A 25,882-nucleotide genomic window follows, 5' to 3' on the forward strand; every position below is an offset into this window, starting at 1 on the left:
CCTTTCTTTAAAGATAGGGAGAAGCCAACTTGAAGAAGGTGTGCAGATTCAGAAATAGTCAGCACTTAAAAGGTTAACACCATGCATGGGTCTCATTGAGTTGAATCAGTGAACGAATATCTCATAAGTCTATCTTACACAAGTCTACACTGGCAACCCTAATACAGATCCTCAGAGTGGTACAGCTGGAGGTTTTTATGTCTCAAACACGAGATTTCATCAGAATAACGCACTCAATCCATAATTATCTCTTTTTGATGGTCCAAGAAAGCCTTTGCTGAATATAACTCAACTCCCTACGACAACTTCAAGCATTTATTTGACATTTTGAAACACTTCATTTGACGGAAGAGCTTAAAAACTACCAGAAGATGAAGACGCCATCTGTCTTTCTGGGAATTGCAACAAACACTTCATGATAATTTAAGGAAGATGAATGGTTTATTAAAATGATGCACATCAGTCTGATACAAAACTAACATGTCAAAATGGGGGTGAGAAAAAAAAGAGAGACCGGAATGTTGTGATGAATTCAAGAAGAAGCTGGATCCAGAGAAGAGCTGGATCCAGAGAAGACCTGAATCCAAAGTGTTTTGAGAAATCGTCACTTTGAACCAAAGACATTAACTCTTGTTTCTCTCTCCAATTGCCTGAGGGGCCTCTTTTCTCTGGCATCACCTCAACAGGACCCTCCTGCACACGGCACAAACAAGCCTTGGGTTCCATGAACAAAAATCATAGAATTACAGAATTTACAGTGCAGAAGGCAGGCCATTCAGCCCATCGAGTCTGCACTGGCCCTTGGAAAGAGCACTTTCCCTAAGCCCACACCTCCACCCTATCCCCACACTTCCACCCTATCCCCGTAACCCCACCTAACCTTTTTTGGACACTAAGGGGCAATTTAGCATGGCCAATCTACCTAACCTGCACCTCTTTGGACAGTGGGAGGAAACCGGAGCACCTGGAGGAAGCCCACGCAGACACGGGGAGAACGTGCGGACTCCGCACAGACGGTGACCCAAGCCGGGAATCGAACCTGGGACCCTGGAACTGTGAAGCAACAGTGGGAACCACTGTGCTACCATGCAGCCCTACCAGTCCTGCGGCAGTGAATCAATGTTATGATCCACCTCCAAATCGGATCATTGAGCGAATTTCACCAACTGGGTTGCCAATTTGCAGTCCCATTTGGTGAATGCTGCCGTCTTTTCGCACAGTGTTCCATCTCATGAAGCAATGGTTTGTGCCTTGGTGGTCAATTCTGCGATAAAAACCACCTGGTCTCTGATTTACTTGCTGAAGATGGCAGGAGTGGGCTGAGAAGGTGTAGGATGTGCTGGTCTGTGTAACAAAATGTATATAGTCAGGTTAGTGAAAGGTTAATAATTCCATCTCTGTGTCAATCAAACACTAGAGGGCGCTAACGCTTGTCTGTATTTAAGTCAGACCCTGAGGGAATTCTGGGAGTAGCATAAGAAGAAAGCATAGCGATAGCATTAGGAGAAGATTAAAGTAGACAGAGTTATCATGAGGTTCGATCATAGTGTAGTTAGTAACTATTTAGATTATTGAGTACTGGAAGACAGATTCAATATTACTTAATTATTCTCTGTAGCTCAGTAGAGTGTGCGAATGTCATTTAATTAATAGTGATACAATAAATTAGTTTTGTTTCAATCTTTTGATTGGTGGATTCTTTGTCAACAACACATTGGATCATCTTGGAAGCAAGGACAAAGAATGCGACATATTAGCAAGAATGGTAATATACCAGTCTGCACCTGTGACTTCAAAGAAAATGGGAAGTAATCCCATCATGAGATACGAATTCCCGTTTTTGCATGCAGTTCATGACAGAATAGTCGTGTGAGCGATCCCACTGACAACTCATGTAGCTTGACTCACTGGCATCGCTCGCAGATCTGAGTCAGAACGTTGTGAGGTTCAGGTCCTACTGCAGGACTTGAACACATAATCTGGACTGGCACTGCAGCTCAGTCCTGAGGCAGCGCTTCCTGGTCAGAGGCTCTACATCACAGAGTCTTCACAGTGCAGAAGGTCATTCAGCCCATCAACTCTGTGTTGGTACTGAAAAAAAAATCTTTCACGGGATATGTGAAAGGATATGGGCATCGCTGGCTGGACCGGTATTTATTGCCCATCCCAATTGCCCTTGAGAAGGTGACGGTGAGCCCCCTTCTTGATATGCTGCTGTCCATGTGGTGTAGGTGCACCTGCAGGGCTGTTAGGGAGGGAGTACTGGTGAGATAATGCATGACACCCTAACTGTCTACTGGGATAACAAATCCTATCATGTATCTTTCTCGACAAGGGAATTGACCCAGACAACATACATTCACCACCAATTCAGAGTGATGGACATTCGTAGGGACCTTGTTGAATACAAAACTGCTGTTGTATTTGGCTACAAAGCATCTTTGGCTATTTTGGAACACCCTGAGGATGTGAATGTTGCTATCTAAATGCCGGTTCATTTCTTTAGTTGCTTTTGCCAAATGTGTATGATGGAAATGATCCAATTCATGCAAATGTCCTCCTTGTGGACATTGTGGACAAATGTCATCCTATGGACGATAAAGGAATAGTGTAGAGGGACTTTAGAGGGGTTTCACAGGATGGCGTAACATCGTGGGCCGAAGGGCCTGTACTGCGCTGTAATGTTCTATGTTCTATGTTGCGCAGTGGGCTGCTGAAGGAAACACTTGTAAAGCTGCAAGGAATTTAAAGGGCTGAATTCTCACTCAACGGAAGGGGATGGAGCGGCCATATTCTTACACATTGAAAGGCCATGGCGAGGATTTAACTGTGCCTCAAAGGCGCATCAGACGAAATAAAGCAAAGAAAAGTGTCCCGCTTTGACACTGCAGGATAGTCTTATTGGTAAAGAAGTTAAGAAATGGCTAGCAAGCACGGCTGGAGATCACTGGCGGGGCGATCATTGTTGGTAATGTACAACTGCAAATGTGTAAGAAGAAAGAAAGAATGTTTGAATAAAGCAGAGAATTTTACAATACAGAAAGAAGGTCCTTCAGCCCTATATTGTCCCATTCCCACTCTGGTCAAATTCTGGAGAACGATTTGTTTTTGCGAAGCAATATCCTTTGGTTTAGATCTGAATATGATGTTGTAGCCAATGTGCTGCCCTGACTGTCAAACAAAGCTCTGTAGAAGGCAGCAGGTGTGTTGGTAAGGAACTAGAGCCAGCGGACTCCTTCATCCTTGAGCAGGGACAAATACCACAGCCATAGTTTGTAATACTTTTTCTTTCACAAAGAAAGGAAGATGCGGTATTATCATAAATGTAAAAGCTGCAAGGGTTAATGAAATGTCTAGAGTATCCACTCGAGGGAGCGAGAGTTACAAGTATATAAGGCATTGATGCTAAGCCTTGTGGGGGAGAGTAGTGCAGGAGTTAGCTAGAGGAGAGACAGAAGTAAAGATAGTGTGAGTAAGAGCAGATCATCGTTTATAACAGTATAAAGATTAGTTGTAGATGAGTGCAGTTTATATGTTAGTAATCAACTGTGTATTATTTTGGAGAACGTGTCGATTCCAAATTAGTAGTGTTAATAAATTTGTAGCTTTGTTCAAGTTCCAGCTATTTTGTGGTCTTTGTGAACAAGGTTCAGACAGGGCGCTGGAGGGATACAAGATAGCCAGGAGGGAACTGAAGAAAGGGATTAGGAGAGCTAAGAGAGGGCATGAAAAATCTTTGGCGGGTAGGATCAAAGAAAACCCCAAGGCCTTTTACACATATGTGAGAAATATGAGAATGACTAGAGCGAGGGTAGGTCCGATCAAGGACAGTAGCGGGAGGTTGTGTATTGAGTCTAAAGAGATAGGAGAGGTCTTGAACAAGTATTTTTCTTCAGTATTTACAAACGAGAGGGGCCATATTGGTGGAGAGGACAGTGTGAAACAGACTGGTAAGCTCGAGGAGATACTTGTTAGGAAGGAAGATGTGTTGCGCGTTTTGAAAAACTTGAGGATAGACAAGTCCCCCGGGCCTGACGGGATATATCCAAGGGTTCTATGGGAGGCAAGAAATGAAATTGCAGAGCCGTTGGCAATGATCTTTTCATCCTCGCTGTCAACAGGGGTGGTACCAGAGGATTGGAGAGTGGCGAATGTCGTGCCCCTGTTCAAAAAAAGGAATCGGGATAACCCTGGGAATTACAGGCCAGTTAGTCTTACTTCGGTGGTAGGCAAAGTAATGGAAAGAGTACTGAGGGATAGGATTTCTGAGCATCTGGAAAGACACTGCTTGATTAGGGATAGTCAGCACGGATTTGTGAGGGGTAGGTCTTGCCTTACAAGTCTTATTGACTTCTTTGAGGAGGTGACCAAGCATGTGGCTGAAGGTAAAGCAGTGGATGTGGTGTACATGGATTTTAGTAAGGCATTTGATAAGGTTCCCCATGGTAGGCTTATGCAGAAAGTAAGGAGGCATGGGATAGTGGGAAATTTGGCCAGTTGGATAACGAATTGGCTAACCAATAGAAGACAGAGAGTGGTGGTGGATGGCAAATATTCAGCCTGGAGCCCAGTTACCAGTGGCATACCACAGGGATCAGTTCTGGGTCCTCTGCTGTTTGTGATTTTCATTAACGACTTAGATGAGGGAGTTGAAGGGTGGGTCAGTAAATTTGTAGACGATACGAAGATTGGTGGAGTTGTGGATAGTGAGGAGGGCTGTTGTCGGCTTCAAAGAGACATAGATAGGATGCAGAACTGGGCTGAGAAGTGGCAGATGGAGTTTAACCCTGACAAGTGTGAGGTTGTCCATTTTGGAAGGACAAATATGAATGCGGAATACAGGGTTAATGGTAGGGTTCTTGGCAATGTGGAGGAGCAGAGAGATCTTGGGGTCTATGTTCATAGATCTTTGAAAGTTGCCACTCAATTGGATAGAGCTGTGAAGAAGGCCTATGGTGTGCTAGCGTTCATTAGCAGAGGGATTGAATTTAAGAGTCGTGAGGTGATGATGCAGCTGTACAAAACCTTGGTCAGGCCACATTTGGAGTACTGTGTGCAGTTCTGGTCACCTAATTTTAGGAAGGATGTGGAAGCGTTGGAAAAGGTGCAAAGGAGATTTACCAGGATGTTGCCTGGAATGGAGAGTAGGTCTTACGAGGAAAGGTTGAGGGTGCTAGGCCTTTTCTCATTAGAACGGAGAAGGATGAGGGGCAACTTGATAGAGGTTTATAAGATAATCGGGGAATAGATAGAGTAGACAGTCAGAGACTTTTTCCCCGGGTGGAACACACCATCACAAGGGGACATAAATTTAAGATAAATGGTGGAAGATATAGGGGGGATGTCAGAGGTAGGTTCTTTACCCAGAGAGTAGTAGGGGCATGGAATGCACTGCCTGTGGAAGTAGTTGAGTCGGAAACGTTAGGGACCTTCAAGCGGCTATTGGATAGGTACATGGATTAGGGTAGAATAATGGAGTGTAGATTAATTTCTTCTTAAGGGCAGCACGGTAGCATTGTGGATAGCACATTTGCTTCACAGCTCCAGGGTCCCAAGTTCGATTTCGACTTGGGTCACTGTCTGTGTGGAGTCTGCACATCCTCCCAGTGTGTGCGTGGGTTTCCTCCGGGTGCTCCGGCTTCCTCCCACAGTCCAAAGATGTGCAGGTTGGGTGGATTAGCCATGATAAATTGCCCTTAGTGTCCAAAATTCTATGATTAACCTAGGATAAAAGTTCGGCACAACATCGTGGGCCGAAGGGCCTGTTCTGTGCTGTATTTCTCTCTCTCTCTCTCTCTACTACACCAACCATCCTGAATTAAGCAACACAAAGAACACCACAGGAATTAACAAGGATGATGGCAAGTCTTAATTGCATTTTATGAACTTCTGAATTGGCATCATTAGGAGAGGGGATGGCAGACAGTGAGATACTTCGCCCAGCTTCTCAGAGGGAGGAAATAAATCTGAAGTGAGATGCCAAACTTCTTTCTCCAAAAGTTACGGGAAAGCAACTCAAGCCAGTCAACTTGGTTTTGCATTATGTACCCTGCTCAGTAGCCCCACTACTTTCCCCAATATGTACGCTGAGCCTGAAATAGCAATTGGCACAATTGTTTCATCAGAGCCCTGATGGTGGATTTCATATCTCAGCCACCCAGCACCAATCAAATCAGTGGAAGGTCCTGATAAAGATATAACTTGGATTCATACAGCACCTTTCATAACCTCAGATCGTCCCAAAAAATGATTTATAGTCTGTGGCAATTCAGACCAGTTATTCCATTTTTGGGATGACTTAAGGTCAATGTTGGCCAGGATATCAGGAAAACTCTCTGCATTTGCTCTTCCATAAAAAATGCAATGGGACATTTTATGTCCAACTAAACCACAGGATTAGAAAGACGAGACCTCGATTTTCAACAAAATAGCACCGTCTAAAGTGCCAACATAGATTGTGTACCTCCGCTCTGGGATAGTTTACCTGCTTCAGAAATAGCCATGCGACCAACATGGCCAGGTGCACTTTATAAAACTATTTAGTAAAAATGCTGTTCCTGAAATATTGTAATGATCCTCTAGCATTGCTGATTGGCCTATGCTAACCATGTGTTCAAACACATGCTCATCAGATGTTCATGGTATTAAAGAACCATTCTCATTACAAATTCCTTACAATTCATTCTCAATGCACTTCAACCCATTCTTATTACAATCCAATCTCATTACAATCCATTCTCAATACAATCCATTCTCATTGCACTTCAATCTATTCTCATTGCAATCCATTCTCATTACAATCACATTTGCATTACATCACAATCCATTGACATTACATTTCAATCCACTGTCATTAAAATTATTTCAATAACATTTCAATCCATTCTCATTACAACCCAATTGCAATCCATTCTCATTACACTTCAATCCATTCTCATTGCAACATCATTAGGTAATTTGGACATTCTGAATTCTCCCTCTGTGTACCCAAACAGGCGCTGGAATGTGGCGACGAGGGGCTTTTCACAGTAACGTCATTGCAGTACCAATGTAAGCCTACTTGTGACAATAAAGATTATTATTACAATCTATTTTCATTACACTTCAATATATTCTCATTACAATCCATTCTCTTTAAAATTACATTCATTCCTATTACAATCCATTCTCATTGCACTTCAATCCATTCTCATTACATTCTCATTACACCCCATTACAATCTATTTACAATCCATTCTCATTACACTTCATTTCATTCTTATTACAATCCCATTACAATCATTCTCATTACACTTCAATACATTCTCATTGCAACCTCATTACAATCTATTCCCATTACACTTCAATCCATTTTCATTACAATTACATGCATTCCCATTACAACCCATTCTCATTGCACTTCAATCCATTCTCATTACAACTTCATTACAATCAGGTCTCAGTACATCAGTCCATCCTCATTACATTCCCATTACAATCTCATTATAATCCATTCTCATTACACTTTACTCCAGTCTTATTGCAATCCCATTATGATCCGTCTCATTACACTTCAATCCATTTTCATTACAATCCAATTAAAACCCATTATCATTGCCCTTATATCCATTCTCATTACAATCTCATTACAATCCATACTCATTAAACATCACTCCATTCTTATTACAATTCATTCTCATTACAATCTTATTACAATACATTCTCTTCATATTTCTTAATTTCCCTTTACATCAGCTTTCATTTTTGGTTCTTTATCCCAATACTCCAAACTTCCATCCAATACTTTAACCTGACCCAGACCCACCTCAGTTTCTGTTCTGCTCCACATGGTCCAGTTCTGCTGAATGTCTTCTCTGCCTCTCAGTGAGTACCACAACTGGACTCGCTACCTCACATGAAAGCCCACCGTGTTCTTCCAGCCTTCTTCCCCTCCTCCCCACATTGGCCCTCTGGCAGTCTGTTCCCCTCTGTGTCCCCATGCTACCATATGCCTGGCCAACCATCTTGCTCTATCCTAGGCTGGATCCTTGTTCTCATACCATTCAGCCTCCTATTCCCCCAAAAACGTCATTTTCCTGTTTAGTCAAGCCTCATGAAGGTTGTTAAACTTGCACTAAATGTTAACCCCATCTTGACCCCCACCCTGCCCCCAGACCAAACCTCTCCCTCTCAGCCCAGGCAGTGACCATGCTTCTGCGCTCTTCCCCATTCCAAGCCCGACATTCTGCTCGCTCTCAGCCTTGCTGACCCACCCCTGAAATCTCGGCCTACTCATTTCAGTTCCTCTCTCAGCCACGCACGTGGACCTTCTCTTCCAGTTGTGAGATACGTCTCCTCCTGACCGTACCAGCCCTTGATATATTAGCTGCAAATTCACTGGGTGTCTTAGTGAACCTTATATCAGGTGCACACTCTGAATTAAGTACATCAATGCAACAACTTGTGTGAGAGCCATATACAGAAGGGGGGGGGGCCTGGAAACACTGGTGAGCAAGGGGGGAAGTTACAGCTACAAGAAGAATCACTTCATTTAAAAAAATCTTTTGTCCATGGACGGATGCAGGACGGTGGGACAGAGGGTAAGTTGACCTGCTCAGGGTGAAGGCAGATAGGCCAAAGAGACGTACATTAGCTTCTCATTAGCAGTGCGGGCAATGCTGGAGAAGTATTCTTTCAGGAGCAGTGGCAACAGGTTGGCAGCACAGTGCAAGGCGATGCCAAGGCCGCCCGGACACTTCAAGGGGAAAACCGTCGTCACTCCCTGGTGTCACGTTGTGACAAAGCTCCACAGAGATGGCATTCTCTGCACTGCAGCATTCTAAATGTGTACCGAGGGGCTCTTAATTCAAGCACCGATGTGATTTACGTCCTCCAAGCGCAGCTTAATCTCCTCAAATTTTACAACATATCCATAAGCCGCAGTCAGATCACAGCTGATTTGTGTCTTTGTAAATCTTGAGGCTGATGTTTCTCAGGAGTCACTTTTATTTGCTCTCCTTTAGCTGTGCGCTGTAGATAAAGCACGCAGCCAAGCTGCCTGCTCCCGCTAATGAAATCTAAGGATCTAAGGCCCACTGTTATCCAATAAGCCATCGATTAGAAGTGGCATTAGTTACGCAAGTAAGCAAATCATTGCCTGCCTGCTACTTTTGGCGGGGCAGAGAGGAGTCCACTCTGAAACCGACTGAGCGTCAGCAACGGGGTGCTAGTTGGACGCTGCGGGATGTTCTACTGCACCAGGAAAGCAAGAACAAGATTGCACAGCCCGGATTTTCATTGCTGTCCCAGTGGAAGCCATACCTTCAGCTGGCCCAGCCCTGGAATTCCCTTTCTGAACCTCTCTGCCTCGTTCTGCGTCCTCCTCTTAAGATGCTCCTTAATCTGACCCCATTGGCCAATTAAGTTCGGTCCCCTAATATCATCTCGCCTGGTTTGCTGTCAAATTGTGTTTGACAGGGCAGCACGGTGGCGCGGTGGGTTAGCCCTGCTGCCTCACGGCGCCGAGGTCCCAGGTTCGATCCCGGCTCTGGGTCACTGTCCATGTGGAGTTTGCACATTCTCCCCGTGTTTGCGTGGGTTTCGTCCCTACAACCCAAAGATGTGCAGGGTGGGCAGATTGGCCACACTAAATTGCCCTTAATTAGAAAAAATGAATTGGGTACTCGAAATTTATTTTAAAAAAAATTGTGTTTGACAATGTTCCTGTGAAGCCCCTCGAGTTGCTTCACCATGTTCAAGGTGCAAGATAAATGCAAATGCTACGGCTTAAAAAGAGTAACTCCAATTGTTGGATTCTGATGGGTGTTTTTTTTATTACTCTTTATTGTCACATGTAGGCTTACATTGACACTGCAATGAAGTTACTATGAAAAGCCCCGAGTCGCCACATTCCGGCGCCTGTTCGGATACACAGAGAAAGAATTCAGAAGGTCCAATTCACCTAACAGCACATCTTTCGGGACTTGTGGGAGGAAACCGGAGCAGCCGGAGGAAACCCACGCAGACACAGGGAGAACGTGCAGACTCCGCACAGACAGTGACCCAAGCCGGGAATAGAACCCGGGACCCTAGAGGTGTGAAGCAACAGTGTTAACCGCTGCTACCATGCCGCTATTCCCAGGCCCATTAACATACATTTAAAATAATTCCTAATTCCTCTCTGTCCTGTTTGATGGTCTATAGCAGTTAAATAAATGACAGATGAAGCTGTGTCTCAGTGTGCAAGTGCCCTGTGGCATGGAGTTCTAGATTTAAGGAAAGTGCCATGCTCAATCTAGTAGCTCCCAGGTGGTTGGGGTTGGGGGGGTGTGGTTGCTGGTGGGGTGGGTGGAATCTAATGGAGATGATGGGGCGGGGGGGGGGGGGGGGGGGGGGTGTTCTCACCAGAGATCTGCGCTGCCTACTTTCAGTGAAGCCTGCCACTCAGGCACTCAACTGGGCAATGGCAGGTCTTCCCTGGGATCAAGAATACAGGGAGCAGAAGCCCTACCTGCCAAGAGCTGCCAACCAACCAGGGGCTGGCAACTCTTCATCGCTCAGCAGTGCCACAAGGCAGCGGTGGCTACTGCTGGTAATGCATCCACTGGAAGCCCAGGACCATGAGGGACTCAGAACACATGTGAGTGATGGCAGGAAGGGTAAATGCAGGGTGGGGAAGGGGTGCCTTTTAGCGAGGTCCCTCCCATACCCCTCCCCACCCCCCCCCCCCCACCCCTATAAACCTGCTAGCATTCCTGAAAGGGTTGACTCTACGGGCTTCCCGACTGGCAAATCCTGCGTACTTTGTGGGCGAATGCCAGAGGGATGATGCTCTTAGGAGAGCATTCATTTCCCAACCTAACGGCCTGAATCGATGACGAGGCGGGAAGACTTTCCATGGGCATTCCTACCGATGGTCCAATTAAATTCATGGCAGAAAGGCCCAAGGCCGGGTTTTCTGCCCCGATTAAGTACCTCTCCAACCACTAAACCTGCAATGTGGGTAGGGCATTAAATTCCAGCTGGGAGCTTCTCAGATCACTTCAACGCCAATGGGTGGCGGACGATGAGAAAGGCCAGACTTGGCTTTTGTCCGACCGTTACGTTGTCACTGTGGGGACAAAGTTCAGTGGTGGCAGAGGGAAGGGACCTGTTCAGCTCGGAAAGGGACGTGCCTGATGGAATAATCTGCTCCCACCCAGTCAGCCACCAAACCATCCGAGGAGAACTTGCATTTATATAACACCTGTTAAAACGTCAGCACGCCCCAAAGTGCTTCACAGCCAATGACGTACATTGCAGGGTAGTCATTGTTGTAATGTATACAAAACGTGTGACCAATATGAACACAGTAAAGTCGATAAATTAGTGCCGTGTTATCTAATTTCTTTTGTGGAGATAAAGGTTGAGGGATGATTGTTTCCTGGAACAATGGAAGAGCGATTTATACTTCTTTGAATAACACAATCAGATCCTTTGTTCAAATCTGTGCAGGCTAAAAGGAGAACAATGGCCTCTGTAACAATGGAACACTTCCTTCTGCTCAATTCCGCAAGTAAATCTTGAATCCAAAGTATTTTAGAAACATATACATGGAAACATCACAAATAGGAGCAGGATCATAGAATCCCAACAGTGCAGGAGGGGGCCATTTGGCCCATTGAGTCTGCACTGACCCTTTGAAAGTGCACTAGGGCAGCACGGTAGCACAAGTGAATAGCACTGTGGCTTCACAGCTCCAGGGTCCCAGGTTCGGTTCCCCGCTGGGTCACTGTCTGTGTGGAGTCTGCATGTTCTCCCCGTGTGTGCGTGGGTTTCCTCCGGGTGCTCTGGTTTCCTCCCACAGTCCAAAGGCGTGCGGGTTAGGTGGATTGGCCATGATAAATTACCCTTCGTGACTAAGAAGGTTAGGAGGGATTATTGGGTTTCGGGGATAGGGGGGAAGTGAAGGCTTAACTGGGTTGGTGCAGACTCGATGGGCCGAATGGCCTCCTTCTGCATTGTATGTTCTATGACTATGATGATAGCACTTACCCATCCACCCTGCCTTAACCCCATAACCTAACCTGCACATCCCTGGACACTAATGGGTAATTTAGAATGGCCAATCCACCTAACCACACATCTTTGGACTGTGGGAGGAACCTGGAGCATCCGGAGGAAACCCACACAGGCACGGGGAGAAAGTGCAAACTCCACACAGTCACCTGAGGCCGGAATTCAACCCGGGTCCCTGGCGCTGTGAGGCTGCAGTGCTAACCACTGTGCCACCCATTCCACCCTTTGAACCAGCTTCACCATCCAACGTGATCATGGCTGATTCTCTATTTAACATCATACTCCAGTGCTCTCCCCAGACCCTTTCACACCTTCAGAGTCTAGAAATCAATCTATTTCCTTCTTAAATATATTCAGTGACTTGGCCTCCGCAGCCTCTGTGGTGGAGAATTCCACAGGCTCGCCACCCTCGGAGTGAGGAAATTTCTCCTCGTCTCAGTCCTAAATGGCCCACCCCATATCCTGAGGCTGGGATCTCTTGTTCTAGATGTCCGCCACCCCACCGCCTGTCCAGGCACTTTCCCGCCTATTACATATTAACTTCTCCTGTGGGGACAAAGTAGGGCATTGTGAGGCGCTCGCCTTATGCATCGGGGGGGGGGGGGGTCTATGTTGGGAGACGTGTGGGCACCGCTGCAAGGCATGGCTGGGTGTCATGCTGGTGGGGGGGTGTGGGGCGGGGGGAGGTGATGAGCTGCCAGCCGAAGACCCGTGGGGGCGGCGGGTGTTGGGGGGGTGGGGTTCAGGGGTGTTGCAGATGGAACTGATGCCAGGAGGTGGTTTCACCTTACCTATTCGGCCCGGTGGAGGTCATTGCCCTTCTTCCTACACTGGACAAAGATCCTCCTGGTCACGCTGCCCAAACTGATGGCCGCTGCTTCCCAGGTGGCATTGGCGGCCCTGTAGCTGGTTCTCTGATCCCCCCCCTGGGAACAGGGTGCCCCGCCTCGCCTCCACGGTATCCAGCAGCCTGGCAAGGTGGGCATCCCTGAAGCGGGAAGCAGGTCTTCGTGGTGGCATGGCTGTGTGCTGTCTGGAGTGTGTTAGGAGGGAGCAGTTTGTGTGCTGCTCCCACTTGTTAGCGGGAACTGCCCGACGCCGTTTCCACCGTTACACCCATGGGGGGATCATTTCCAGCCCTTGAGGCTGGTTTAGCACAGGGCTAAATCGCTGGCTTTGAAAGCAGACCAAGGCAGGCCAGCAGCACAGTTCAGTTCCCGTACCAGCCTCCCCGAACAGGCGCCGGAATGTGGCAACTAGGGGCTTTTCACAGTAACTTCATCGGAAACCTACTTGTGACAATAAGCGATTTTCATTTCATTTCATTTTGTTAGATACTGGCCGCCGTCAATTAGCCTTGTATTTAGTGCTTCACCCGTTAGATCGTGCCCAAGGAGAGTATAACTGCACACAAGGCCAGAGGTATGGTCTCACCAAGGCCCTGTACAGCTCCACTAAAACATCCATACTCCTGTGCTCAAGTCCTTTTGAAAGAAAGGCCAACATGTCATTTGCCATCTTTTGAGTCAGTGATGAGAGTGCTACCTACTGAGCTAGGTTGGCATTGAAGGCAAAAAGCAGCTCTTGGCTTCTGGTGAAGTTTAATTTCCAATGGTTAACATTGCAAGCAGGTTTCACATCACCATCAGCAGCAACAGCAACTTGCATCAATGTCACACATGTCACACTTCGACAAAACGCCCAAAGGTATTTCACAGGAATGTTAGTCTACGCGATTTGACACAGAGGTAGTGGAACAGGGCCTGAACTTTACGCTTCCCCGCCAGCTGGTTTTTAAATGGGTTTGGGGGGGAGGGGGGATAATTTTCTCGCTGCGGGAGGGCCTGTTTCTGCAGTGACTAGTGAGCTGCCATCAACTCCATAAGTGAGGGACGCAGGTCTGGCCTGCAGCCAATCGATGCTCATTCACGTGTGAGATGGCAGCGGGTCAGGCAGAGTTGGTTTCCTGCAGACTCTTCGGATGGTGGGACGGGATCCAAATTAGCCTGGTCAAAGTGACCAAAAGCCTAGTTAAAGATGTAGGCTGTTAAGGAACGCTCCACCTTCAACACCACAATCACAGCCAAGCTCATATCAAAGCTCCAAAACTTAGGAATTGGCTCCTCCCTCTGCAACTGCATCCTCAACATCCTGACCCATAGACCACAATCAGTAAGGATAAACAACGGCACCTCCTCCACGATAGTCCTCAATACCAGGCCCCACAAGGCTGCGTACTTAGCCCCCTACTCTACTTCCCGTACACACACAACTGCGTGGCAAAATTTGGCTCCAACTCCATCTACAAGTTTGCTGATAAAACAGCCATAGTGGGTCAGATATCGAACAACAATGAGTCAGAATACAGGAGGGAAATAGAGAACCTAATGGAGTGGTGTAACAACAACAATCTCTCCCTCAATGTCAGCTAAATTGAACAGCCGGTCATTGACTTTAAGAAGCAAAGTATCGTACACCCCCTGTCTGCATCAACGGGGCCGAGGTGGAGATGGTTGACAGCTTCAAATTCCTCATTGTGTACATCACCAAAAATCTGTCCTGGTCCACCTACGTCGACGCTACGACCAAGAAAGCACAACAGCACCTATACTTCTTCAGGAAACGAAGGAAATTCGTCATGCCCACATTGACTCTTACCAACTTTTACAGATGCACCATAGAAAGCATCCTATCTGGCTGCATCACAGCCTGGTATGGCAACTGCTCGGTCCAAGACTGCAAGAAAATTCAGAGAGTCGTAAACACTGCCCAGTCCATCACACAAACCTGCCTCCCATCCATTCAGGGGCTGGTTTAGCACTGGGCTAAATTGCTGACTTATAAAGCAGACCAAGACAGGCCAGCAGCACGGTTCAATTCCCTTACCAGCCTCCCCGAACAGGTGCTGGAATGTGGCGACTAGCGGCTTTTCACAGTAACTTCATTTGAAGCCTACTTGTGACAATAAGTGATTTTCTTTCTTTCTTTCTTTTCTCCTTTGTATGCTCAATGATACTGTTAACGATTAACCAGCGAAGATGCAGCATCAACGGAGCGTGAAACAGAGTAAACGTTTTAGGCCAATAACAGCCTGACCTGCTGAGTATTTCCAACATTTTCCGAATTATTTCAGATTTCCAGCATCCACAGAATGCTTCTTTTATCAAGAACCTTTGGAGACGGTTTCAGATTGCAACACTTCCAGTTTGTGGTGAATGTATTACTGCTACCATTCACCATTGTATTGCATTACATTGTATCGTATTATGTTGATGCCCTTGTGGACTCCGCCTATGGCTCCGCCCCTCAGGTGAGGTATATAGATCTGCAGCCTGGAGGCGGCACTCAGTACAGAGCAGTCTCAGGCAGGCACAGATCTAGATGATTAAAACCACTGTTCACTTCAACTCTTCGTCTCGTGTGAATTGATGGTCGCATCACAGTGAAGGGCCGAACAATAGGATGATCGATGCGATTCGTGGGAGACGCAGAGCAGTCACGGCCTGTCCCACGGCAGCCTTTACGATTCTCCGAATTTGCGGATAATCTCGCCCGTAGAATCTGCAAACGGTTGTGGACAGTTTAAGCAAGTGGGCAAAAATCTGGCACATGGAGTATGATGTGGGAAAATGTGAACTTGTCCACTTTGTCTGGAAGAATTAGCTATGAGGAGAGGTTGGATAAACTCGGTTTGTTCTCACTGGAACGACGGAGGTAGAAGGGGTGGCCTGATAGAAGTCTACAAAATTATGAAGGGCATGGACAGAGTGGATAGTCAGGAGCTTTTTCCCAGGGTAGAGGGATCAATTACTAGGAGGCATAGGTGTGAGGGGCAAAGTTTAAAGGAGATGTGTGAGGGAAGTTTTTTACACAGAGGGTAGTGGGTGCCTGGAACTTGCTGCCGGAGGAGGTGGTGGAAGCAGCGACAATAGTGACGTTTAAATATATGAAAAGCATGGGAACAAGGGATAGGGGCCCCAGAAGTGTGGAATGTTTTAGGTTAGACGGGCAGCATGGTCGACGCAGGCTTGGAGGGCCGAATGGCCTGATCCTGTGCTGTACTTTTCTTTGTTCTTTGAATGGAAAAGCAGTATAACTACTGAAATGGAGAGAGACTGCAGAGCTTCATGGTATAGAGGGATCTGGGTGTCCTGTGTTAGGAAAACAATGGTACTTTTAAGGAATTAATATTTGTATTGATAAACATTAAAAATAAGGCATAGTTTTAAGGTGTTTATGTGTCTCGGGGTTGGTTTTAATTCAAACTCTGCTTCTATTGTGCTCATAAAGGGTTACTGCGTGAATAGTAAATGAGCAAGCAGAATCATGTGACTGTTGCTTGGCAACTGGGGGCCCTTTTAAGGTAGAAAGCCTTTTTGAATTTGGTTTTAGCTGAATTTGTTTGCAGTTGAAGATCGGACACCGGGAAGTGCACATCTCCCAACTCTGCTTGGACAGGGCAATGGGGCAGCAAAGAGGCAGACTTCCGAAAGGACCAGATGCAGTCCAGATAACCAGGGAATTGGAACAGAAAGAATGCCTTAAGAATACTGGTGTTAAGAGAGCAGAGACAAAGGTATTGTTTCAGGGGATTCAAGGGAAAAGCAGATAAAGCAGAGGTAAAGAGAGATCTGCAATAACCAGATTTACAGTGGAAATGCAAACTTCAGAGGTAAATCAAAAGTTTGATGCCATTTCAGCAGCGCCTGGGCATGGATATTAAAGCAATTGTGAACAGTTTGTACAACAGTCAAGACAAATAAATCCTGAAGGATGTCAAGATATGGGAGATATTAGGAACTTGGGTCCAGATTGGGGTCCAAGATGCAGCAGGCAATTTAAGAGTTAAAAATACTGTTAGCTTAGACTCAAAGGGATACACCCACACCTCTCTGAGTCATATGGTCCCATTCAGACTTAAGCTCATTAGGGAATGCATATGATGATTTGCCCAAGATCCATTGTCTTTCAGGACATTCCTGCATGGCCACCTATTATCATATTACAGAGTCTGATGACCCATTTGTCCATCAATGGAAGTTTAGGTGCCTATGAATGGCATAGCTCTGGTCTTTTGTGTAAACGGGAGTGGGCAATCAAGCTGCCCAACTACCGTTGTTAAGTTCCACTCTGGAAGACCACAACCTGATTATCCACGATCTTATAGAATGCTGGCACCAACTCAAAAAGCCAAATTTCCAATCCCTGCTTCTCAGTCCTATGTTCCGAGATGTCAAAAAATTATTTTAAATGTCATTAATTGATAACTTCTCACTTTCTTAAAACAGACTCCTTTTGACGACAGCCCAGGTGTTTAAACAGGCGAATCGATTTCCGGGTTCCTTGTCAAGCCTCATTATGTTTTCTTGACTGAGAGCCCAGACATCCATTGGAGTAATGAAACACCTGAGCCCCAGGGAAAACATTTGGGTAGAGGAGTGTATGTGGGGGTAGGGGCGGGGGTGGGGGGGGGGGGGGGAGCTGGAGGGACTTTCTGTTTTTATGATAGCTGAGATGAAGTTGCACACCGCCAAGGCGGGCCTTTTAAATAACCCGTCTTCGACAAGCTTACAGCAAACAGAGCGTCAGACTTAAGCCCCTGCACCCTGCCTCAGTGAAAGCAAGCTTATTTCTCCAGGGTAATGCAGTGGCTGGAGGGTCATTCCAAATGATGTGTGTAAAGTGGATCCCAGCCGTTCACCACATTGTGGTCTCCCAGTGCGATCAATGGAGGAATTTCCCAATCATCCTCAATTCTGGCCAGGAAGAATGGTGCAAATATATGCAGTCATATCCTGAGGTGCTGAGGGAAACCATATCTTCTGTTGAGGCTTTTACTGCTTACAGCCGGGGAATTGAGGTTGCAACTAATACAGCTGGCTCTGCACTGACATAATTAAGGTGGATTATCCTTTGAGAAAAGTTTGAGTACAATGGGCCCATAGTCTCTGGAGTTTAGTAGAATGAGAGTTGATCTCATTGGAATGTGTACAATTCTGAGAGGCCACAGTAAGATAGATGTCGAGAGGTTGTTCCCCCTGGCCAAGGAGTCTAGAACTAGGGGGCATTATCAGGATTAAGGTGTCGGCCATTTTGGATTGTGATGTTCAGAAATTCCGTCACCCAGAGGGTTGTAAATCTTTGGAATTCCGTGCGCCATAAATCTGTGGATGCATGGGATTGAGGATATTGAAGTCTGAGATTGACAAGACCTATTGGGCAATAGGATGTCAAGGATTATGGCGGATAGGGTAGGGGAGCAGAGTTGAGAAAGAAGATATGCCGTGATCTTATTGAATGGCATTGCAGGCTTGAGGGGCCGAATGGTCTACTCTTACTCTTAATTTTTGACATTCGCATTAGGATGCCGATTAGTTGCCCTGTGTCGCAGTTTGTTCCCACACCCAACCCCAGTGATTCCATCTGAATGAATCGGCAAGTGTTTAATTATTCCGAAACTGTGGCTTATTGAGGAAGGGGGAAGCACAGCAGCGTGGAGGCAATTTGTCAAAGCAGCCCTGGGATTCTGGGAATTGTAGCTATTAAATCTTCGTTTCTGCAAGATCCCTCAGAAGTAAATCAGGACAAAGGAAACCAGAATCGCTGTGGCCTTGTTCAAATCTAACAAGGGAAGGGAAACTGGGGGCATGTTTGGCAGCGGCAACACCGTTAATCATTGTGAGTCCTTTACAATTTTGCAAATACTCTGGGAGGCGACGAATGTGTTTTCCTAAATGTTACGCCTGTCTAAAAATAAAACAGCCCTGTGCGCTTATAGAGGTTCCTCAGACATCGGCGGAGGATCTTGTTGCAATGGAAAGATGCGAGACCCCCAAGCGTGGAGACCTGGATCAATGACATGGCGGGATTCATTAAGCTGGAGAAGGTCAAATTCGCCCTGAGGGGGTCGGTACAAGGGTTCTTTAGGCGGTGGCAGCCTTTCCTCGACTTTCTGGCTCAACGATAGGGAACTAGGTCAGCAGCAGCAGCAACCCGGGGGGGGGGGGGGGGGGGAGGGAAGTTGGGGGGGGGGGGGTTTCAGGGGATCATTGTTTATGTTAATTTAATTTATTGTTAATTTATTTTGTTGTTTATTGGGTTTGGGGGGTTGGGGGGGTTCATTATATGCGTTGTTACGGGTGCCGGGGGGTGTTTATTATTGTTGTTATTATTATTGTTCTGTTGTTATACATTTTTCAAAAATCTCAATAAAAATTATTTAAAAAAAAAAAAGAGGTTCCTCAGACACCCCTTGCGTCGATGATTTTAATGATGGATTTCGGAAATTCTAGTTGCGAGGAAAGGGTTAAGGAAAATTTACCCATTTCCTTTGGGAAAGGGAAGGGTTTGAGCTGGCCGAATTGAAGTTTTCAAAATCATGAGGGGTTTGACTGATTTGAATTCCTGCGACCCCCTTAAAAATATTAGTAAGTTAGATAAAGAATAAAAAATACCTTTCACTCCAGACTTAATGGATTGATTTTTTTATTTCCTTATTTCTTTATGGGTAGTGGGTGGCACTGCCACAACCAGCCCTTATTGCCCTGACCCGCGTGGCTTGTGGGTCTGGAGTCACACTCAGGCCAGGTCAGGTAAGGACGGCAGATTTTCTTCTCCAAAAATGGTATTAGTGAGCCAGATGGTGTTTTAGTTTTTAACAACAATTGACTTGATTCATGCTCACCCGTTCCTGAGTTTTGTTTTTAATGAACTGAATTTAAATTCCACCAGCTGTTGTGGTGGGCTTGGAACCGGCGGCCTCAGAGAATTAGCCTGGATCTCTGGATTAGTGATCCAGCGACATCGCCTACGCCGCTGTGTTAGCTTAACTCTATAGGTACCAGGCCCCATATGTGGCATCCCCAAAATTGGAAGGACCCGAAAACTGGGTCCTGCCCTGGAAACTACAATTCCCATCAGGCACTGTTCTCGGCCACACCTGGATGGTGGTGGTGGCAGCACTGATCTCCTGCAATGGTGTCCGGCCTTATTTATTCCATGTCAGGATTAATGGCACGGAAAGCGGCCTGGTCCATCCCTCATCCCTTCTCCAGGGTGGAGAAATCAGCCCGGCTTTAAGTTTTAATTACTTAATTGATTATGGCATTCCGCAATGGGACTGGAGTTACTGTGGGCATTTCTGAGCATCTGATCATCAAGCCTCTATGGCTGATGGTCCTTCCCTGCCCCCGCCCTCAACCCCGCCACCCACCATTACATAATCCATTCATGTCAGTGTGAGGGGCGTCAATGTGAATTACAACAGGCCACCCAAGGTCAGCACCTGGTGAGCAAAATGCACCAGAAGAGTTTGGTTAGTGCAGTGCTTTATAATAATAATCTTTATTATTGTCACAAGTAGGCTTACATTAACACTGCAATGGATCTACTGTGTAAAGCCCCTAGTCACCACATTCCGGCACATGTCCGGGTACACAGAGGGAGAATTCAGAATGTCCAATTCACCTAACGAGCATGTGGGAAGAAACCGGAGCCCCCGGAGGAAACCCCCGGAGGAGACACGGGGAGAACGTGCAGACTCCACACAAACAGCGACCCAGCCGGGAATCGAACCTGGGACCCTAGCACTGTGAAGCAACAGTGCTAATCACTGTGCTTGCGGGGGGGAGGGGGAAGAGGGACATGCCTGAACAATGCCCTCCCCGCCCCACTCCCCTGCCAAAAGCTGCGAGATCAAGTGTGGGAATCGCTGTCAGTGCTTTCCAATCAGGGGAGGTGTTGGGGATGGTTGTTGGGATGCAGGGGGTTTTCGGGCTGATTTGATGAGGAGAACGCAGTGCTCGAACATCTCCTGTGTGGGACAAGTGTGTCCCGGCCACAACCGACCCGGGAGGGACAGCCAGCCCGATGGCGTAACAGCATCTGGGACGGTTGGGTCACACTGGGTGCGATTCTCCGCTCCCCACGCCGGGTGGGAGAATCGCGGGAGGGCCGGTCTGGCACCCCCCGCGATTCTCCCACACCCGCTCGGAGAATCGACGCTCGCCGTTTTTCCTGGCGACCGCCGATTCTCCGGCCTGGATGGGCCGAGCGGCCTGATGGCCCGACGGGTTCACGCCGGCGGCACCACACCTGGTCTCTGCCGTCGTGAACATCGCGTGAAAGGTGAGTTTGGGGCCTGTGGGGGGCGGAGAGAGGATTGAGCACCACGGCCGTGCTCGGGAGGGGACTGGCCCGCGATCGGTGCCCACCGATCGTCGGGCCAGTGTCTCCAAGAGACGCACTCTTTCCCCTCCGCCGCCCCGCAAGATCAAGCCGCCACGTCTTGCGGGGCAGCGGAGGGGAAGATGGCAACCGCGCATGCGCGGGTTGGAGCCGGCCAACCTGCGCATGCGCGGCTGACGTCACTTAGGCGCCGCCTTGACGTCAGCGTCAAGGCCCGGTGGCCGAGTTTCACGAAACGCCGCTCCTAGCCCCCCAGGAGGGGAGAATAGGGGGCGAGGAGCGGCCTCCGAAGCCATCGTGAAACACTCCGGGTTTCACGACGGCGTCGGCCGTTGCGGAGAATTCCGCCCCCTGTTTTCAATGTCTCCTCCGACGACTGTTTGCTCTTTGTGACCAGCTGGTCGGCCCAGCTGCCGATCCCGCCCTGAACCCGGCGCCGCGGGGTCCGCACATGCGCAGTGGCCTTCTTCCCCGCGGCAGCCCCCGACGCCAAATGGCGCAGGGCTACAGGAGCCGGCGCGGAGGAAAGGAGTCCGGGGGGCAAAGAGGCCAGGCAGTCGATCGGTGGGCCACGATCGTGGGCCAGACCACTACGGAGGCCCGCCCCTGGGGTCGGCCCCCCCTCTCCCTACTCCGCCCCCCACCACAGGCCGTCCCCGGCCCCTTCAACGCCGATGTCCCACCGGCCCAGAGGATGTTGGAATGGGGCCAGCGGAACTCGGCTCTTTGTTGACGGCCGCTTGGCCCATCCGGGCCGGAGGGGGGGGGGGGGGGGGTGGGGGGGGGGGGGGGGGTGGCTGTAGGGTTGTCTGGAGATTGGGCCCCCCTTTAAAAACGGCACCCTGATCTCCGAGGATCCGGCCTGGCCGCTGTCTTTGAGTCCTGCACATCTCTTTCCCGGCGGGAATCTCCCCATTCTCCGAAAACGTGGCCAAGTGTGCCATCTGGATCGTGCCGATGGGAATCTCACCGCTTTTATCACGGGGGCAACACTTCGAAATATTCTGGGAGTATATAATATCGACCTTTAATCCACAATAGTTTCAAATCTATCCTTTGAGATCCATATTCAAAACATGTTAACCATGAACAGAAATACACTGCTGAGTATCCACAGACTGAACATGGACACAGGCTGCAATGACACCAATTACATGCTGATTTTATACTGCTGGCCTAGGGACCACACACAGATCATTTCAAAGCCTCAGTAGCAGACTGCTGGGGGAGAGCTCCCTCGTCAAAATGTTGCAAACTGAACAGTTAGAGTTATATTTACAGTTCAGTGGTTGAAGCAATGGGGAGCATTGAAATCTTACTTTCAATCAGCGTGATTTTTAACCTATCCTTTTGGCGTAATTCTCCATTGCAGTGGGGACTGAAATATCTAATCGATGGATATTGAGTGATTCCAGGAGATATCGAGGGTTGTCAATGCTTTACGCGGTGACTACCAAAGCTTGTCATTTCCTGTCCTTGTCCACATTGTTGGCCCGATAAGTGTGTGGGAAGATAATTAGAATAAATGAAAGAATAAACAACTAACACTCAACTATTGTGGAGCTACTGCAAATACGTCTGTCTCCCAGCACTCCCAACTCCCAACTCCCCAATCACAGGGTCTCGTGGCGAGTTTACAATGCTACCTAGCGGTCGGAGGTCGTGCATAATGTTATGCACAAACCTACCTTCTGCATATCATCACAATGCCCTCACTCCTTTCTGACTTACCTTGACTCCCACTCTGGCAACATTGCGACTGCAAACTCTCTCATTCTCTCTCTCTCTTTCCAACCCTCTCAGTGTGTGCAGATCCCCAATTCTCATCGCTCCACCATTGGCCGCCATGCCTTCAAAGCTCTGAAACTTTTTCCCTGAACCTCTTCACCTATCTAGCTTTCCCTTCTCCATTAGGAAGCTTCTTGAAACTACCTCACCTGTCTTCTAACTTCATAACCTGACTGTGTGTCAAATTTTGTTTGATAATTGGAAATTTATGCTTACAATCTTAACTTCCACCGCTCTAGGGCTTGGGCACAAAAATCAAGAATGACACTCCAGTGCAAAGATTAAACTGAGGCCCGTCTACCTGCTCGGGTGCATGCTAAAGGTGACATGACAACACTTCAAAGAAGAACACAGGAGGTATCCCCGGTGTCCTGGCCAATATTTATCCCTCAACGAGCATCACAAACACGGCCATTACTACATTGCTGTTTGCCGGAGCTTGCTGTGCACAAACTGGCTGCCACATTTCCCATGTTACAACAGTGACCACACTTCCAAGGTACTTCATTGGCTGTGAAGTGCTTCGAGGCATCTAGTGGCCATGAAAAGTACCATATAAATGCAGGTCTTCCTCTTTATTGTTTTACGACACCAGCACTCCTTGGAGCAGTGCTCCGAAAGCTAGTGATTCGAAACAAACCTGTTGGACTTTAACCTGGTGTTGTAGGACTTCTTACTGTGCTCACCCCAGTCCAACGCCTGCAGCTCCACATCTTTATTGTTTGTCAACGGTTTTACACTATGGGTCCTCAACATTCACCTGGGTTTATCCAACAGACAGAAGAAGGAGGTGGAATCTAACACTCCAATCCTCTCCTCGGATGGCTTTTAGTCTTTGGACAAACAGAACCCCTCCCACCAAACTGTAGATCATACCTTTGCCCCGCCAGTGAGCTTCAGAGGCAAAGCCAATGTGCCCTCCATATTTCCGGTTGAATTCAGCCATTAGAGCTTTGTACGGGTTCCGAATAAGCAGGATTGCAGCATCGAACAATTCGATTTCCTTCTTCCCACTCTCATGTGTTTTTATGCAAATCGATCGGCCACTTTTCCAATGGTCTCTTTCTCCCTTAAAACCTAAGGGGAGGGAGGGAAATAAACAGAAAATAAAGTGTCACCACTTTCACCTGAACATGGTGGAAACTTACCGCTTCCTCTACAAGGCATTCTGGTGGGTTTAGAACATTTGATCTGAATTTACTTTCGAACAAAGGACAGCGAGACTTTAGGAACACAGAAAGGTCATTCAGTAAAATTCTCAGTCCACAAGTTCAGGACTCATTGCTGTCCAGCTCTCTCCTTGCATTTTGTACTGACCTGTATGTGTCAGTACCACTCTATCCAGGTGGACATTCTTCACATGTCAGTCCAGTCATCGTTTGATTGTAGAGGCGTCGCACTGAAGCTTGACCCAGCCCTCACTTCACTCTTTGCCCCTGGAGTTGCTGAACCTGTAGTTTCTCTCAACCCTCCTCCACCCTATTGAGCCCAACCCACAGCTACTTGGCTACCACCTTAAGTCAATATGGACCGGCCATTAATTCTGGCATCCTTGAGGTCTGTGTGTCTCAGTTGCGCAATAGCTATTGCCATTTCTATACTGAACCAACGGAGAACCTTCAGACATGCTCCTCCTCAGACGCAGCCCTCTCATTGCTGACTCAGAAGACTGTGGGTCTCACCTTGGGACTACAGTGCCGATTCTGGCTTGGGTCACTGTCTGTGCGGAGTCTGCACATCCTTCCCGTGTGTGCGTGGGTTTCCTCCGGGTGCTCCTGTTTCCTCCCACAGTCCAAAGATGTGCAGGTTAGGTGGATTGGCCATGATAAATTGCCCTTAGTGTTCAAAATTGCTCTTAGTGTTGGGTGGGGTTACTGAGTTATGGGGATAGGGTGGAGGTGTTGACCTTGGGTAGGGGGGTAGGGTGCTCTTTCCAAGAGCCGGTGCAGACTCAATGGGCTGAATGGCCTCCTTCTGCACTGTAAATTCTATGTAAATTACCGAAAGAGCACTGTATTTATTGGAGGAGCCATTTTTCGGTGAGACATTAAACTGATCTGTTGTTTGCATGTGCAGATGAACAGTATAGATATCATAACATTATTTGAAGAAGAACATGGTCTTGGGCGACAGTTAACAATCAACTGACACGTCTTCTGACCATTGAGGAGATGGGATAAGTGCTTTGGAAAGTAAGCCCTTTGCTTTTTTTTCACAACTAGACAATCTAGAATTGGCTTAAACTCAGATGCAAGACATGGAAAGACAATCAACAGTCGCTCAAATGTTATAATAATAATAATAATCGCTTATTGTCACAAGTAGGCTTCAATGAAGTTACTGTGAAAAGCCCCTAGTCGCCACATTCCAGCACCTGTTCGGGGAGGCCAGCACCGGAATTGAACCCGCGCTGCTGGCATTGTTCTGCATTGCAAGCCAGCTGTTTAGCCCACTGTGCTAAACCATCTGATAATGAATCAGTTGTGGCATTGTGGTATTGTGACTGGACTAATAATCCAGAGACCCAGGGTAATGCACTGGGGAACCCAGGCTTGAATCCAACCACAGCAAATTATAAAATTTAATATCGAATAGAAATCTGGAATTGAAAGTCTAATGGTGATCATAAAAACATTGTCGATCTGGCTCACTAATGCCCTTACCTAGCCTGGCCCCAGATTCACAGCAATCATAGAATCATAAAATCCCGACAGTGTGGAAGGAGGCCATTTGGCCCATCGAGGCTGCACCGACCCTTCGAATGAGTACTCTACCCATATTCACCCCGCCTCATCCAGTGCAGCATGGTATCGCTGTGGTTAGCACAGTTGCTTCACAGCTCCAGGGTCCCAGGTTTGATTCCCGGCTGGGC

General features: G+C 47.5%; 1 protein-coding gene across 1 annotated transcript in view; it reads right to left on the bottom strand.

Annotated features, from left to right (window-relative positions):
• The window catches only part of wscd2 (WSC domain containing 2), a 303,719-nt gene that overhangs the window by 16,325 nt on the left and 261,512 nt on the right, over window positions 1–25,882 (bottom strand). Inside the window, exon 7 of the mRNA XM_038812178.1 lies at window positions 23,887–24,087. Within this exon, the coding sequence (XP_038668106.1) occupies window positions 23,887–24,087 (201 nt within the window). The remainder of the gene's footprint in view (window positions 1–23,886; window positions 24,088–25,882) is intronic.

The sequence above is a fragment of the Scyliorhinus canicula genome, chromosome 1 (genome assembly GCF_902713615.1).
Source record: "Scyliorhinus canicula chromosome 1, sScyCan1.1, whole genome shotgun sequence".
Taxonomy (NCBI): domain Eukaryota; kingdom Metazoa; phylum Chordata; class Chondrichthyes; order Carcharhiniformes; family Scyliorhinidae; genus Scyliorhinus; species Scyliorhinus canicula.